The 16,725-nt window shown below is 44.8% G+C and overlaps 1 protein-coding gene across 8 annotated transcripts in view; it reads right to left on the reverse strand.

The window, feature by feature from the left end:
* RPGRIP1 (RPGR interacting protein 1) overlaps positions 1-12,708 on the reverse strand; it is a 38,547-nt gene extending 25,839 nt beyond the window's left edge. For 2 of the 8 annotated variants that reach the window (XM_050796497.1, XM_050796495.1), the window contains exons 1-10: positions 12,380-12,707; positions 10,025-10,185; positions 9,101-9,244; positions 8,533-8,650; positions 5,424-5,876; positions 5,110-5,261; positions 4,323-4,665; positions 2,689-2,873; positions 1,880-2,083; positions 612-750 (exon numbers count right to left, since the gene is read on the reverse strand). In XM_050796497.1, coding sequence (XP_050652454.1) covers positions 612-750; positions 1,880-2,083; positions 2,689-2,873; positions 4,323-4,665; positions 5,110-5,261; positions 5,424-5,876; positions 8,533-8,650; positions 9,101-9,244; positions 10,025-10,185; positions 12,380-12,602 — 2,122 coding nt within the window. In that variant the 5' untranslated portion in view covers positions 12,603-12,707. Of the gene's footprint in view, positions 1-611; positions 751-1,879; positions 2,084-2,688; positions 2,874-4,322; positions 4,666-5,109; positions 5,262-5,423; positions 5,877-8,499; positions 8,651-9,100; positions 9,245-10,024; positions 10,186-12,379 lie in introns of all 8 variants that reach the window. The other 6 variants (XM_050796501.1, XM_050796500.1, XM_050796498.1 and 3 more) reach the window with 5 other exon arrangements.
* Between the last annotated feature and the right edge of the window lie 4,017 nt (positions 12,709-16,725).

A 16,725-nucleotide genomic window follows, 5' to 3' on the forward strand; every position in this document is an offset into this window, starting at 1 on the left:
CCGAGAGGCAGAGGTTGCAGTGAGCTGAGATCATGCCATTGCACTCAGTCTAGGAGATAGAATGAGACTCCATCTCAAAAACAAAACAAAACAAAAAAACCCTGGGGCAAAATAACATTTTATAAATACTGGGTAAGTTACTTCTTTAAGAATTCCAGCCTTGGCTAACCCAACCATCACACTTATAACACAAAACTGGGCCTAGAGTCTTACATACTAATTTTCCATGAAAAATTTAGCATTCTAAGATGAAGGGGAAAAGTAAATAACTAGCTTGGCAAAACAATTCAATGATTAAACAGAAAAATATTGCTTTTTTTTCTTTTTTTTGAGATGGAGTCTTGCTCTGTCGCCCAGGCTGGAGGAGCGCAGTGGTGCAACCTCAGTTCACTGCAACCTCCTCCTCCTGGGTTCAAGCAATTCTCCTGCCTCAGCCTCCTGAGTAGCTAGGATTACAGGCACGTGCCACCACACCCAGCTAATTTTTGTATTTTTAGTAGAGACGGGTTTCACCATGTTGGCTGGGCTGCTCTTGAATGCCTGACCTTGTGATCCACCCACTTCGGCCTCCCAAAGTGCTGGGGAAAAAAATAGATTTTAAAATACAATACCATTTACAGGATGTAGAGGTTCCTTCTGTTTCAGTGCTGAATGGGATAATGTCATTTCCTCTTCCTCTGGCTCATTTTTAAAGCCATCACCTATGGAGCTGTAAGCCTCTGAGAACTTCCACTCAGTGTAATTCACCTGCTTCAGAATAAGAACAACAATATTACATAGCTGGTAATATCTTGGTTTGGTTTTCTTTCTTCATTCCTTCCTTCCTGCCTTCTTTTTAAATACTAGCTCTTTTTATTTTTAAAAATTATTATTATTATTATTATTATTATTTTGAGACAGAGTCTCCCTCTGTCACTCAGGCCAGAGTGCAGTGATACCATCTTGGCTCACTGCAACCTCCGCCTTCTGGGTTCAAGCGATTCTCCTGCCTCAGCCTCCCGAGTAGCTGGGATTACAGGAGCTCGTCACCACACCTGACTAATTTTTCTATTTTTAGTAGAGATGGGGTTTCACCATGTTGACCAGGCTGGTCTCGAACTCCTGACCTCACATGATTGGCATGCCTCAGCCTCCCAAAGTGCTAGGATAACAGGCATGAGTCACCATGTCCAGACAATACTAGCTCTTTTTAATTTTTAAAAGTTAATACTTGTTGGCCGGGCATGGTGGCTCACGCCTATAATCACAGCACTTTGGGAGGCCGAGGCAGGCAGATCACCTGAGGTCAGGAGACCAGCCTGGTCAACATGGTGAAACCTCATCTCTACTAAAAATACAAAAATTAGCCAGGTATGGTAGCAGGTGCCTGTAATCCCAGCTACTTGGGAGGCTGAGGCAACAGAATTGCTTGAACCTGGGAGGAGGAGGCTGCAGTGAGCCGAGATCGTGCCATTGCACTCTGGCCTGGGCAACAGAGCGAGTTTCTTTTGAGATGGAGTTTCGCACTTGTTGCCCAGGCTGGAGTGCAATGGCGTGATCTTAGCTCACCACAACTTCCACCTTCCAGGTTCGAGTGATTCTCCTTCCTCAGCCTCCTGAGTAGCTGGGATTACAGGTATGCACCACCACGCCCGGCTAATTTTTGTATTTTTAGTAGAAACAGGGTTTCGCCATGTTGGTCAAGCTGGTCTCAAGCTCCTGACCTCAGGTGATCCACCCGTCTCGGCCTCCCAAAATGCTGGGATTACAGGCCGGAGCCACCATGCCCGGCCGATTATTGCTTATCTTGTGTGTCTGCTTCTGCTTCTACCTCTGAGAATAATACATCTGGGGACACTACAACCCACAATTTAGCGCTTCAGAGTTTTTAAGGTCTTACCTCTGGTGTATTTCCATTTAAGACGTTAAGGCTAAGATACTCCATTCTATTCTTCCCTTGAACGCCTATTCTTTTGCCATGTTTTCTTCTTGAGTAGCTCACAACCTGGTGCTCCTTTTCCTTTCTTTCTCCCCTATGAGGAGATTTTCTCCTTGCTTGATACTGACCAGCTTCAACGGGAACCCCAGGAGGTACCATCTGGTCCTGAATAGAAAGATCAGAGACAGCGTTACAAGATAGTAGTTTAACAACCTAGAAACACAAGAAAGGGATTTAGGAACTAGCATTAGACTTCATTTCTTTCCTCACGGAGTTGAGAAATGCTCTCTCTCTCTCCTTCCACAATAAAACCCAGGCTTTCGCTCCATCAGTAGTCTCATGGCATTATGAGAGATATATATTAAGTTCACAGGACACATGACATTCACACAGGGAATTTCTTTTTATTTTTTGAGACAGAGTTTCACTCTTATTGCCCAGGCCGGAGTGCAATGGCGTGATCTCGGCTCACTGTAACTTCCACCTCCTGTGTTCAAGTGATTCTCTTGCCTCAGCCTCCTGAGTACCTGGGATTACAGGCATGCCCCACCATGCCCAGCTAATTTTTTGTATTTTTAGAAAAGACAGGGTTTCCCCCTGTTGGTCAGGCTGGTCTTGAACTCCCAACCTCAGGTGATTTGCCTGCTATGGCCTCCCAAAGTGCTGAGATTACAGGCATGAGCACCTACTCCAACTATAATACTGTCTCCTTCAAATCTGCTCCATCGGATTGGCAGAGATCTGCCACCTGTGGAGTCCTGGAGAGTTACCTGGGAAGGAAATGAAGCCTTTTCCTCTTCAGATGAGATCTTTGAACTGTCCTTGGTATCCTTCCCCTTAGTCTGAGCTTCTGGTTTCAGGAAACTCTCAGGGGGTATGTAGGGAAACTTCCAATCCAGTTGCACTTGAATAGACCCGTTGGGTTTCTCTGCAGGGTCAGTGAGGTTAAAATCACCTGAGAGACAAACAGATATTAATAAGACTTGATCACATGAAATAAACAAGTGAGCATTTGTCAGCATCTTATCTATTTCCTTCCTATTTTTAATTTCAACATATTTTATCAGCAATTAATTAACATCCATCAAATAATTACGATGATGATACACTCAGAAGTAAAATCAAATAGCAGAGCAGTTAGAATATTAACCAGGGAAGATAGGTTATCTCTAGGATGCAGGGAGAGATAGTGAAAGGTGTATGAAAAGGAGTACAGCTTGCTTGTCATCAGTCATCCAGCCAATAAACAAGATTGCATTATTATTACTATTATCAAATGCTTACTGTGCCTTTGTTGTTCCAAGAAAACTGTCATCTCTACCCTCAAGTGGTCCCAAGAAAACTTAAGCAAAATGGCTTTTTCGAAATGCCAGACGTCTGATTTGTAACACTGATTAACAGATGGCTTATACTGCTTCCTCTGTTTGGCAAAGCAGTTGCGTCCAGAAGTGTCAGCCTTTTTTTAAGCAGTTGTATTGAGGAGAGAGCTGCACACATTTCCTGGAGCATCCAGAACCTTGTTAAATATGGTTGTTTCTGGCTGCAGCTATTCCCACTTCCTAAGGAGAACATGGATACCCCCGCCTCACCCTCCCAGGACCGTAGTCAAAGAGTCGACCCCTCTTGGTACGCCCCCACAATCCTAGGTATAAAAGTTAGGAAAGACAGTATGGAGCTCAGCTCCACACTGGGAGAAAAAAAAAATCCAAGACATTTGCCTTTGACATGGCCTGGTGTGGAAATCTCTCTAACTTGTGTCCAGTGTTTAAAAGAAGTGAGAGAATGATGGGGGAGTGTTAAGGTCTCAGTTTACAATCACGTATTTATCTAGTTATACACTAAGAAACAACAGGCCTTAAGTAAAGACAGATACTAGACAGCATTACAGAGCTTGAAAAAGTTTGTTCAGCCAGGCACAGTGGCTCATGCCTATAATCCCAGTACTTCGGCAGGCTGAGGTAGGCGGATCACCTGAGGTTGGGAGTTGAAGACCAGCCTGACCAACATGGAGAAATCCCGTCTCTACTAAAAATACAAAAATTAGCCAGGTGTGGTGGCGCATGCCTGTAATCCCAGCTACTCGCCTGGACAACAAGTGTGAAACTCCATCTCGGAAAAAAAAAAAAGTTTATTCAGACACAGAGGTATAGAATTCAGGTTGCTGGCTCTACCCACTCCGGAATGTTGTCTTTGTGACTGAAAAGAAGCAGAAGAAGCCAGTGTTTCCATACAAGTAGTGAGGCTCTAAGTCTTCTGCCCTGTTGCTCTTGACAATATTCTAAATCCTTTCTCTTCAGGTTTTAAGAGAGACTGTTTCAAGCAAGTAATCAAAGAAAAGTAGAATCAGGACAGGGAGACAACACTGGGAAGAGGGCGTGAAGATGCAATAACCTCGAACTCCCACCTTTGATAGATTCATTTTTTGCAAGAGGCAGTAAAGGCACTTGGGCTCGGCCAAGATATGAGCCAGGCTCTAAGTCTTCATCATCAAAAACATGTATAGACAGGGCCTCCCGTCTCAGATATTGGTCCAGGTCAGAGGTCACAAGCACCGGGAATCGAGCCTGGTCTCTAAAGTAGGGGTTGTTACTAGCTGGAATGATGGCAGTGTCATGGTCAGAAAAGGTGAAGAAGCGGTACACAGCATATGGACTGGGTTGAGTTCCCAGCCATCGACTCCGGAGGCCACAGCACTTGGTGATTTCAATCTGCAGCTCGTTCTGAGGTTCCCAAGACTCCAATCTGAACTGGAAAGATGTTGGTCATGTGAGGAAAAGGGCAGCTTGAGAGTGTTGTATGTGAAGCCTAGGATCTGTGGTGAGGAAGAGCTATGATCTAGAGAACAGCTATCCCAACTGGATGAGGAAGAAACCTAATGATCTTCACCTGCCTGCAAACTGGCTCTGGCAGTTATTTGAGGGAGATACTAGCACTCACGACTTAACTTAGAGAACAGCACAGAGAAACTATTCTGTTCACAGCAAGGATGAAGGATGTAGCTAGCTCCAAAGGCATACTTCCATTTCAGACTCAAGCCTGACCAAGGGAATAATCCAGACTAGTTGTGGTGTGACAGTTTTCTCTTTCATTCACATTCAACAAATACTTATTGAGAGTAGAAGACTGAACTGTTTTCATGAGCTGTTTGGCTGAGGCTCCTCTGAGATGCCTCAACACATCCTTTTTCTCACCTCATCTTCCTGGGCCTTCCGGCCTCCAAGCACATTGGTTGACAGGTAGACCTGGGCTTTCTTTCGTTTATTGCATGCCTGTAGGCTGGGTTTTATGGGGAAACGCAGCCTCATCCAGTACTCTAGAACCCCGAACTCTTCTCCACCAGCTCCTGGGCAGCAGAAAGTATGAGAGCAGGGAGAATACAGATGGTGTGGCAAGGATCAAGAACAAAGACAAAGGAAGAAAATAAGAAACCACCAGAAAAGCAACTGTAGGCTTTGGGAAATTCTGCATTGGTGCTTAGGAGCTGCAGGAAGCCAACAGCACTTACCAATCAGTGTGGCCAAGCCATGGACTTTCTCCACAGTCTCTAGCACCCTGTCAAAGCAAATCCATCCTGCAGCAAGAGTGTTGTGTTCACTGGCCACAGCCTGGTGTAGATCAAGCCGGGCTGAAGCCTCTTGAAGGTAGTGTAAGAAAAGGGAATCTGTCTCCATCACATACTGAGAGGTGAAGTCATAGAGGGGCTGTGGCCCCACAGATAACGGGGTACAGTGGGTTTCAAAGTCATAGAAGGAATAGGTGCAGAAAGTGGTAGGTTGGGTATCTCCAGCTTGAGCTAGGGCGGCAGATGTCAGGAAGGCCTGGTGGATGTGCAGTTCAAAAAGATTCTCACCCTGATGCAGCAGAGAAATATCCACTTTATCCTCATCTCCATGGGCTGGCAGTGTTTCCAAACATAATGACAACTGTCGGGTACCATAAGCAACATCTTTGAGCTGTTCTAGAGGGGAAAGAAAACTGCCCATCCATTAAAGAGTAGGGAGTTCTTTCTCAGGGTAGAGGAGGGTGGACAAAAGAAATATAAAACACATGGTGGAAGTCCAAGTTGTGATTATTTCAAGAAACCACGTGATTCAAAAAGAAAAGCAACAGAATGACATCCGGGAGCATTGAATTTTGACAGCCAAATAATCCAATGCCAGCTTTAGGGAGAAGGTACAAAAGGAGGGATTGGAAAGTAGACGCTAAACTTACGAAAACACTGGGGGCACATTTTGTCTTATATATGACATTGTTTTGGCGTACATCGTGGCCCTATGAATTAATTGGTAATTCCATAAGAGAAGTACTAGAAACACAAAAATATGAATATTTCTCTAAGTTTGGTATATTGGCCATGGAGATAATAGCAAGTTGAAGACATAGTGTCTATGACATTACATTGAGTACCACCGAGAAATGCTTCTCCTTCTCCAGCCAGGTCAGTCACCAGATCTTTCATTCTGTTCAGAATTTGGTTTCAACATAAGAAGGCAAAAAGTACATTATAAGTTAAAGAGTAATGGAGTAAAAAGTGGGAAAGGAGACTTACTGGAAAGAGGTAGGAAATATTGGCAGTGGGATGTAAAGATAGGTAGATAGTCTAGCAAATCTGGGTATTATCTCCCAAGTCCAACCAATCACAAACTTTGATATATAGCCTGCTTCAAATTGGGGAATATTTGAGTCATCACAGTGTGCTGCTGCTGCTGAAGGTCCTATTTTAAGAGTTAAAGCAGTAGAATAAAATATTCTGGATACATCAGAATGTCTTCATGACACACACACACACACGAATAAAGAGACTATTTTCTTAATTAACAACATTAATATAATTAAATAGAATATACTTAAAATTTTGCATTACATGATGCAGGAGTAATAATCTCAGCATAAAAATAATTTCTATAAATGAAGAGGATACTGTTAAGAAGTGGGCAAAGGATAGGAATGGTCAATTCTCAAAAGGAATAATACAAATAACTGGTGAACATAGAAAAACTCGTTATCCTTATCAGTGATCAAAGAACTATTAGCTAAAGCAAATAAATCTTCAGACATAGGTAGGAGCAGTGACCTTTTATCAGACTCACCCTGACATGGATAAATTGTGGCCCAGAGACACTTATGTGCTTTTATTCTTTTTTTTCTTTTTTCTTTTTGAGACAGAGTTTCACTCTTGTTGCCCAGGCTAGAATGCAATGGCCCAGTTTCGGCTCACTGCAACCTCTGCCTCTCAGGTTCAAGTGATTCTCCTGTCTCAGCCTCCCAAGTAGCTGGGATTACACGTGCCTGCCACCACGCCCAGCAGCTAATTTTTGTATTTTTAGTAGTGATGGGGTTTCACCATGTTGGCCAGGCTGGTCTCGAACTCCTGACCTCAGGCAATCCGCCCGCCTTGTCCTCCCAAAGTGTTGGGATTACAGGCGTGAGCCACTGTGCCCAGCCATGTCCCTTTATTCTATTCCATGCTCACTAAGAAACCTACTTACTGATTTTGCTTCCTGAAAGAGGGCTGCCCTGGACTGTGGTTCCAAATTTCTCATGGCAGCAATGGAATAGCCACTATTGTAAAATAACAGGCATTTGGGTTTAAATATCAGCTTGTGGTTAATTTGGTTTCTGTGAGTCACATCTTTCACCACTGGGTATAAAAACAAAGCCAAGCATCTTGAGAAACAAGCCTGAGACCAGGCTCTGGTCAGCAGTGACTACACTAAGTATAGGAGGCACCACAATATGAAACTTGCATTCAGTGTCCAGCCAGCTGCCCTGTCACCGTCGGCATCCTCAAACTGCAACAACGATTTTAGAGACTTTAAGACAGAAATCACTGACAAGAATAACAGGAGATGAGTGATGAAGTTCTATTATCTGACTAAAACTGCTTTGAGGAAACAGTGACTAGGGGAGAGGGACAAGGGAAAGGAGCAAGAGAGAAAGAATGAGAGAGACAGAGCGAGAGAGAGAGATTGTGTGTTACACTACCACCCTGAGAGCCAACAGTGACGTTCATTCTCACAACAGAATTAAGCCCCTGGAAGCAATTGCTGGGCCATCTTGAAACTCCACAGAGAAATCAGAAAAACATGATGGAGGGAAAGAAGCTGCTAACATGTATTAAAACAACAAAGATGGGCCGGGAGCAGTGGCTCAGGCCTGTAAACCCAGCACTTCAGAAGGCCGAGGCGGGTGGATTACCTGAGGTCAGGAGTTCCAGACCAACCTAGCCAACATGGTGAAACCCCATCTCTACTAAAAATACAAAAAATTAGCCAGGTGTGGTGGCGGACATCTGTCATCCCAGCTACTTGGGAGGCTGAGGCAGGAGAATCACTTGAACCTGGAAGGTGGAGGTTGCAGTGAGCCAAGATCGCACCACTGCACTCCAGCCTGGGCAACAGAGCAAGACTCTATCTCAAAAACAAACAAAAAACAACAAAAATGATAGGATAAAGAACAAGAGGGATGAGTCATATGCTAAGGAGATGAGAGGCACCCTTCTTGACAAGTACACAGAGTGGAACGCAGGCGTTAGCTGTGGAAGGGCTCCAAAGTGAGGAGAACAAAGGACTAAGACTTGCCAGATGTTGGAAGGTCATGGCTTCTTAAAATACCTTCCAGCTGCTTGATACGGTTATTCTTGAGGTCTAGTAATCGAGTCAACCTCTCCAGCTTTTCTTTGTGATCTCTATTATCATTGTCAGCTTTTGTCATCATTGCCTCCAGTTCCTCCTGAAACAAAATAATGTCTGAACTTTTCTATCTCAGTGGCCTAAAACCAAACAGCATAAAAAATGTGGCACTGGCTAGGTCAAGAAGACTGCTACCCTTAGCTGGCAGGTTCACCCACTAAAAGAAGGTTTGGTTTCCTTGAAGACCCCTCCAAGACTAGTTGTGCTATCAGTGAGGTAGGGTGGTTCCTAGGACTGGCAAAATTTGAACCCAGAAGCCTTATGCTTGCCATTGGCATGGGCTGGTCCCATCACTGACTTCTAGTGCCAAGGTGCCATGGGCACAAGTGAGTCCTCAAGTTCTTCAAAGGATAGCCATTCTGTGTTTGCTCAGGATAGCACACCACCTGGCATCAGCCCTGGAAACTTACGTCTTGCTTCATTCCCAGTCCTGTGAGTGGTTCCCACGTCCCTATTATCCATCCCCTTTCTGTACCATCTTTCCTTGCACCTGATAACACACGTTGATTTTGCGCTGCAGAATAAGCATGTCCCTGGTCTTTTCTAGTTCCAATGTGGTCTCTGCATGTGATACTTGCAACTCATTTAGCACCTGGGACAGTTTCTTTTCTTCTTCGTTGTTGGGTTCACTTGGCTGTAGAGGGAAACGCATTGGTAAAAGGGAGTACAAATATGACAGGTAAAGTAATAACGATTCTCCATAAAACAGTTGTTGGTAGTAGTAAAATACTAGCAGCAGAAACTACTCCAAAATGTAAAAGAGGACCTGTATTACTTCACAAGTGCTCTTTCCCCTAGTCCTCATGTTCAGTAGCAGCAGTGAAGGGAGATCATACAGCCACTAACGACTGTTTGCTCTTCCACAGATCTTTTCAAGTCCTCATCTGAAAAAGATTCTAAATTTTATGAGCTTCAAAGAGTGGAAGAAATGGGTGGAGCTCATGAAGTTCTCTACTCTCAGCCTTCTCATAGTTTTCCAAAAAGTGTCCTCAAGCCAGGCATGGTGGCTCACACCTGTAATCCCAGCACTTTGGGAGGCTGAGTTGGGTGGATCACCTGAGGTCAGGAGTTCGAGACCAGCCTGGCCAAAAAGGCGAAACCCTGTCTCTACTAAAAATACAAAAAAATTAGCCGGCTGTGGTGGCAAGCACCTGTAATCCCAGCTACCCGGGAGGCTGAGGCAGGATAATTGCTTGAACCCGGGAGGCAAAGACTTCAGTGAGCCAAGATTGTGCCGTTGCACTCCAGCCTGGGAAACAAGAGCGAAACTCCATCTCAAAAAAAAGTTAAAATAAAAGTCCTCAGTCAGGACAAAATATTATTTAGTTAGTTTTCTAATCTTGTCATCTTTCCTAGGGATATTTGCCAGAGATCTTTCTGCCGAGTGGACTAGTTTGTTTAAAGAGGCTCTTACCTGGATCTGAGTATTGTCTTGGAACACAGCTGGGTGAGTGGCTGCTTCAGATTGGCTGTCAGGAGGTTGGGAAATTGTGGCTGCCTTTTGGAGGAGCTCTACTTCCTGTTTATGCTTCTGAAGTATGTTGGTGACTTCAAGCTTCAGATCCTCATTTTGGGCTGGGGAAAAAATAATCCAGAAATTTGAAACTCTGTAGTTATTTATCACCATGGTCAGAGCTGGATCAAGTGTGAATTGAATCTTCCCACTAAGGTTTAATTAATGTTATAAATTTGAGAAGCAATTCTCTATTATTTCTACAGAGGAGGACTCTAGCTTATTGACTCAGTAAACTGAGGTGATACTACCTGCGCTCCGAAAACAAAAGACACCTGCAGAACAGTAGAGTGGAAAGTGGAACAACAATAACAACACAAAACAGGAAGGGAATCACTTGACTGACTAGGGCAATCCAAACTTTTTGACAGCACCATCGAAACAAGTATCTCACCAACTCCACCCCCACTCCATTCTGACTTCTAGGTCATTAGCTCTCTGTGACACCCATCTTCACACCCACCCTGGCCTGGATGGAGGATGGGCATTTCTGTGTTCCAATGTGTGTGTGTGTTTCTTTTTCTCCTTAGACAGTCTCACTCCATCACTCAGGAGTCAACCTCTCCAGCTTTTCTTTGTGGTGCGATCTTGGCTCCCTGCAACCTCTGCCTCTAGGGTGCAACGATTCTTGTGCCTCAGCCTCCCAAGTAGCTGGTATTACAGGCGCGCGAAACTACAAATGGCTAATTTTCATGTTTTTAGTAGAGATGGGGTTTCACCATGTTGGCTAGGCTGGTCTCAAACTCCTGGCCTCATGTGATCTGCTGACCTCGGCCTCCCAATGTGCTGGGATTACAGGCAGGAGCCACCACACCAGGTTGTGTGTGTGTTTTTAACAGAAGAAAGGTAATCAGTGAGCAGATTGTTTCATCATCATGCATTAGAGAAGGGATTAAATTAGATTGCCCTGAAGGTCCTTACAAGACTTCACTTGTGCTTCATACATACTAATTGGCATGTGCTCCTAAACTTTATTCTTTTGTGGTTCTTGCCTCTATTTTTCTTGATTTCATATTTCTTTTCCTTCAGTTTCCTATTTGAATACACTAAAACCTGATGAGATATAAATTTGATAAGACTAAATATTCAGGTCCAGGCTAGGAAAAAGTAATAAGATGAAGGTCTTTTTGACAGTATTTTAAAATGTTCCAAATACCTATCTCCTGAGATCCAAGAGTTAAGACGGGGGTGAAATGGCAGTGGTAACCAAGAATAGTAATTTGCTTCTCAATTTCAAGAATTGGGTAGAAAAAAAAAAAAAGTCTCCCAGTTACCTCTAAAATAATGAGAATGATAAAAGACAGAGAAATTCACTTTCAATACTTTCAGCCAGGTGTAGTGGCTTACACCTGCAATCCCAGCACTCTGCGAGGCTGGGGGGGATGGATCACTTGAGGTCAGTTTGAGACCAGCCTGGCCAACATAGTGAACCCTTGTCTCTACTAAAATATACAAAAAATTAGCTGGGTGTAGTGGTGGGCACCTGTAATCCCAGCAACTTGGGAGGCTGAGGCAGGAGAATCTCTTAAACCTGGGAGGCAGAGGTTGCAGTGAGCCAAGATCACGTCACTGTGCTCCACCCTGGGTGACAGAGCGAGACTCTCTCAGAAAAAACAAACAAACAAAACAAAATAAAATTTTCAATAAACTGAATGTTTGAAAAACATAATAAATTAAGAACTGGCAGGCCAGGCGCAGTGGCGCACGTCTGTAATCCCAGCACTTTGGGAAGCTGAGGCTGGTGGATTATTTGAGGTCAGAAGTTCACGACCAGCCTGACTAACATGTAAAATCCCATCTCTACTAAATACGAAAAAAAATAGCCAGGCGTGGTGGTGCATGCCTGTAATCCGAGCTACTTGGGAGGCTGAGATAGGAGAATCGCTTGTACCTGGGAGGTGGAGGTTGCAGTGAGCTGAGATTGCACCATTGTACTTAAGCCTGGGCAACAAGAGCAAAACTCCACCTCAGAAAAAAACAAAAACAAAAGCAAACAAACAAACAAACAAAAAAACTAGCATCTTCTCAAATGGAAAGACATTATACAGGAAAAAGTATACATGAGAGATAGGTAAGTGTCATGCTTTCCTGATTGTAGATCTGATCTATTGCTAGTGTTCTCATTCTAGTTACCTACAACCCACAAAAGAATAGGATCAAGTGAGGGGATTAAAGAAATGATGCCTCAAGTTCTCTTCTCCCACACCAGAGGTAGAGGATGCCACACTTGCGAGAGCTCTTCAAGGTCCAACCTACCTTTCTCCCTGGACAGATCAAGTAAAACTTTTCTTTTCTCCTCCAGCTCAGCATCCAGCTGATCCTGCAGCTGAGAGACTTGCTGCTGCAGCTGTTCTGCTATGAGCTCGTTGCTCCAGTGGGGCTGACTACTGCTGTCCAGCATGCTGACAACAGAAAGCAAGCTCTCAGATGGATACCCCAAGGTGTGTGATATGACGTCTTTATTATCCAGGTTCAGCATCTCCTGGACCTAGTTCCTCATTCATTCCCCTACATGTTTTTTTCTGCCCCTTGCTTTATTCATAACTGTCATTTACCAACTGCCTTGGAACTTTTGAGTCCTACTAAGTTATTGCTCAGTACCGCTTCTGTTTAGGTCTCAGATATCTCACTTAGCAAACATCCCAAGTCATATCCATTTCCCAAGGATCTTCTCCATCATGATGGCTATCTTTAGTCAGGGAACTATGTACCAAGACATTCCCAGCCCTGCTGGATGAGAAATGAGAAACAAAATCTTCCTTGTTTCATACCCCATGCCTATATCTACCTTCACCAATGGCTAGAGAATGTTTGTCTTTGACCTACATTATAAATTACTATGCTGAAGGGCAGGAATTAAACTTTTCAAAAACTGTATCCTCCACCCTATTGCATCAAGCTGTCAGAGCAGACCCATTCTGAGTATAAAATACACATGGCTGGTTCCTTTTTTTTTTTTTTTTTTTTTTTTGAGGCATGGTGGCACACACCAGTGGTCCTGAGCTGTTACCCGGGTTGGACTGCAGGAGTGCAGTCTTGGCTCACTGCAACCTCCACCTCCCAGGTTCAAGCGATTCTCCTGCCTCAGCCTCCTGAGTAGCTGGGATTACGGGCACCCACCACCAGGTCCAGCTAATTTTTGTATTTTTTTTTTTTTCCTGAAACAGAGTCTTGCTGTGTGGCTCAGGCTGGAGTGCAGTGATGCAATCTGGGCTCACTGCAAGCTCCGTCTCCCGGGTTTACACCATTCTCCTGCCTCAGCCTCCCGAGTAGCTGGGACTGCAGGCACTTGCCACCACGCCTGGCTAATTTTTTTTGTATTTTTAGTAGAGATGGGGTTTCACCATGTTAGCCAGGATGGTCTCGATCTCCTGACCTTGTGATCCACCCGCCTTGGCCTCCCAAAGTGCTGGGATTACAGACTTGAGCCACCGTGCCCGGCCTAATTTTTGTATTTTTAATAGAGGGGACTTCACAATGCTGGCTGTGCTGGTCTTGAACTCCTGACCTCAGGTGATCCACCTGCCTCGGCCTCCCAAAGTGCAGCGATTATAGGTGTGAGCCACCATGCCCAGCCACATGGCTAGTTCTTGATCATTCATACAAATGAAATGACACGAATAATCAATTATTTCTTTTTATGTTTTATTTTGTATTTATCAATTTAATAAATGTGGTTTAAAAATAATTTATCGGGCTGGGCGCAGTGGCTCATGCCTGTAATCCCAGCACTTTGCAAGGCCAAGGAGAGTGGATCACGAGGTCAGGAGTTCGAGACCAGCCTGGCCAACACAGTGAAATGCCGTCTCTACTAAAAATACAAAAAGTAGCCGGTGTGGTGGCAGGTGCCTGTAATCCTAGCTACTTGGATTGAGGCTGAGGCTGGAGAATCACTTGGACCCAGGAGGCAGAGGTTGCAGTGAACCGAGATTATGACACTGCACACCAGCCCAGGTAACAGTGCGAGACTCCATCTCAAAAAATAAATAAATAACTCACCGGCCAGGCCGGGTGGTTCCCACCTGTAATCCCAGCACTTTGGGAGGCCAAGGTAGGCAGATTATCTGAGGTCAGGGGTTCAAGGCCAGCCTGGCCAACATGGTGAAACCCTATCTCCATTAAAAATACAAAAACTGGCTGGGCACGGTGGCTCACACCTGTAATCCCAGTGCTTTGGGAGGCCGAAGTGGGTGGACCTTGAGGTCAGGAGTTGGAGACAGCCTGGCCAACATGGTGAAACCCTGTCTCTACTAAAAATACAAAAAATTAGCCAGGTGTGGTGGCAGGCACCTGTAATTCCAGCTACTTGGGAAGGTAGCTGGAGGCTAAGGCAGAATAATCGCTTAAACCCAGGAGGCAGGTGTCGCAGTGAGCTGAGACTGTGCCACTGCACTCCAGCCTGGGCAACAGAGTGAGACTTCATCTCAAAAAAAAAAAAAAAAAAAACCACAAAAATTAGCCAGGCGTGGTGGCACACACCAGTGGCCCCAGCTACTTGTGAGGCTGAGGAAGGAGAATTGCTTGAACCTAGGAGGCAGAGGTTGCAGTGAGCCGAGATCACGCCACTGCACTCCACCCTGGGCAACAGAGTGAGACTCTGCCTCAAAAAAAAAAATAATAATAATAATAATAATAACTTACTTAGGCAAGTATTAACATTTCTTGGCATTTCCTGACCATTACCATGTAAAGACTCAAGAAAATAGCATTTTGAGTGAAAATAGCATTTTGAGTGATGAAGGAGAGAGGCAAATAGTAATGTCTATCACAGAGTAATGTCTATCAAAGTGGATACTCCCCACACTGCTTTATTTCACTGAGATGAAGAACATCAGTTGTTCCCAGGTGCTCCCATAAGACCTCCTCAATCTACCCCCTGCTGCCTTTTACTAGATCAAAAGGTACTTTTAAGCTGTTGTTTTTTTTTTTTTTTTTTTTTTTTTTTTAATGAGACGGAGTCTTGCTGTGTCGCCCAGGCTGGAGTGCAGTGGCACAATCTCAGCTCACTGCAAGTTCTGCCTCCCCGGTTCACGTCATTCTCCTGCCTCAGCTTCCCGAGCAGCTGGGACTACAGGTGCACGCCGCCACACCTGGCTAATTTTTTGTATTTTTAGTAGAGACAGGGTTTCACCGTGTTAGCCAGGATGGTCTCGATCTCCTGACCTTGTGATCTGCCGGCCTCGGCCTCCCAAAGTGCTGGGATTATAGGCATGAGTCACCGAACCCAGCCTGGTACTTTTAAGTTTTCAAAACTTTTTTTCTTTTACTTACAGGTTGTTTTTTTGTTTGAGAGTCTCACTTTCTCACTGCACTGCACTGCACATAGCTCAATACAGCCTTGACCTCCTGGGCTCAAGCGATCCTCCTGCCTCAGTCTTCTGAGTATCTGGGAATACAGATGCACCCGACCATGCCCAGCTAATTTTTTTTTTTTTTTTTTGAGACAGAGTCTTGTTCTGTTGCCCAGGCTGGAGTGCAGTGGCACAATCTCGGCTCACTGCAACCTCTACCTCCCAGGTCCAAGCAGTTCACCCTGCCTCAGCCTCCCAAGTATCTGGCATTACAGGTGCCTGCCACTACACCCAGCTAATTTTTTGTATTTTTAGTGCAGACAGTGTTTTGCCATGTTGCTCAGGCTGGTCTCGAACTCCTGTGCTCAGGCAATCTGCCCACCTTGGCCTCCCAAAGTGATAGGAGTACAGGCGTGAGCCACTGTGCCCAGCTGCCCAGCTAATTTTTCTTTTTTTTGAGACGGAGTTTTGCTCTTGTTGCCCAGGTTGGAGTGCAATGGCCTGATCTCGGCTCACCACAACCTCTGCCTCCTGGGTTCAAGTGATTCTCTGTGCCCGGCCGGCTAATTTTCAAAATAATTGGTGGAGGGGGTTTCGTCATGTTGCACAGGCTGGTCGTGAACCCCTGAGCTCCAGAGATCCTCCTGCCTCAGCCTCCCAAAGTGCTGGGATTACAGGAATGAGCCACCATGCCAGGCCACTTCCAGTTATTTTTAATTATAAAATTAATGCATGAATACATATTCATTGTGAAAAATTAGAATAATATATCAGCATATAGAATAGGCCAGGGTGGTGGCTCACGCCTGTAATCCCAACGCTTTGGAAGGCCGAGGCAAGCAGATCACTTGAGCCCAGGAGTTGGAGACCAGCCTGGGCAATCTGGCAAAACCCCGTCTCTGCACAATATAGAAACTATTAGCCAGGTGTGGCGGCGTGTGCCTGTGGTCCCAGCTACTCGGGAGGCTGAGGTGGGAAAATCACTTGAGCCTGGGAGTTCAAGACCAGCCTGGGCAACATGGCAAAACACCATCTCTACAAAAAATACAAAAATTAACCAGGCATGGTGGTGTGCACCTGTGGTCCCAGCTCCTTGGGAGGCTGAGGTGGGAAGATTGCTTAAGTCTGAGAGGTGGTGATCACAGTGAGCTGACACCACTGCACTCCAGCCTAGGTAACAGAGTGAAACCCCATCTCAAAAAAAAAAAAAAAAAAAAAATAAAAGTGAAGGTGAAGGTGCCCCTTGCTTTATTCGAATCCTCTTATCTCATTAAAGGTTTGTGGAAACATACAGATACATAACATAAACCA

This window comes from Macaca thibetana, chromosome 7 (genome assembly GCF_024542745.1).
Source record: "Macaca thibetana thibetana isolate TM-01 chromosome 7, ASM2454274v1, whole genome shotgun sequence".
Taxonomy (NCBI): Eukaryota; Metazoa; Chordata; class Mammalia; order Primates; family Cercopithecidae; genus Macaca; species Macaca thibetana.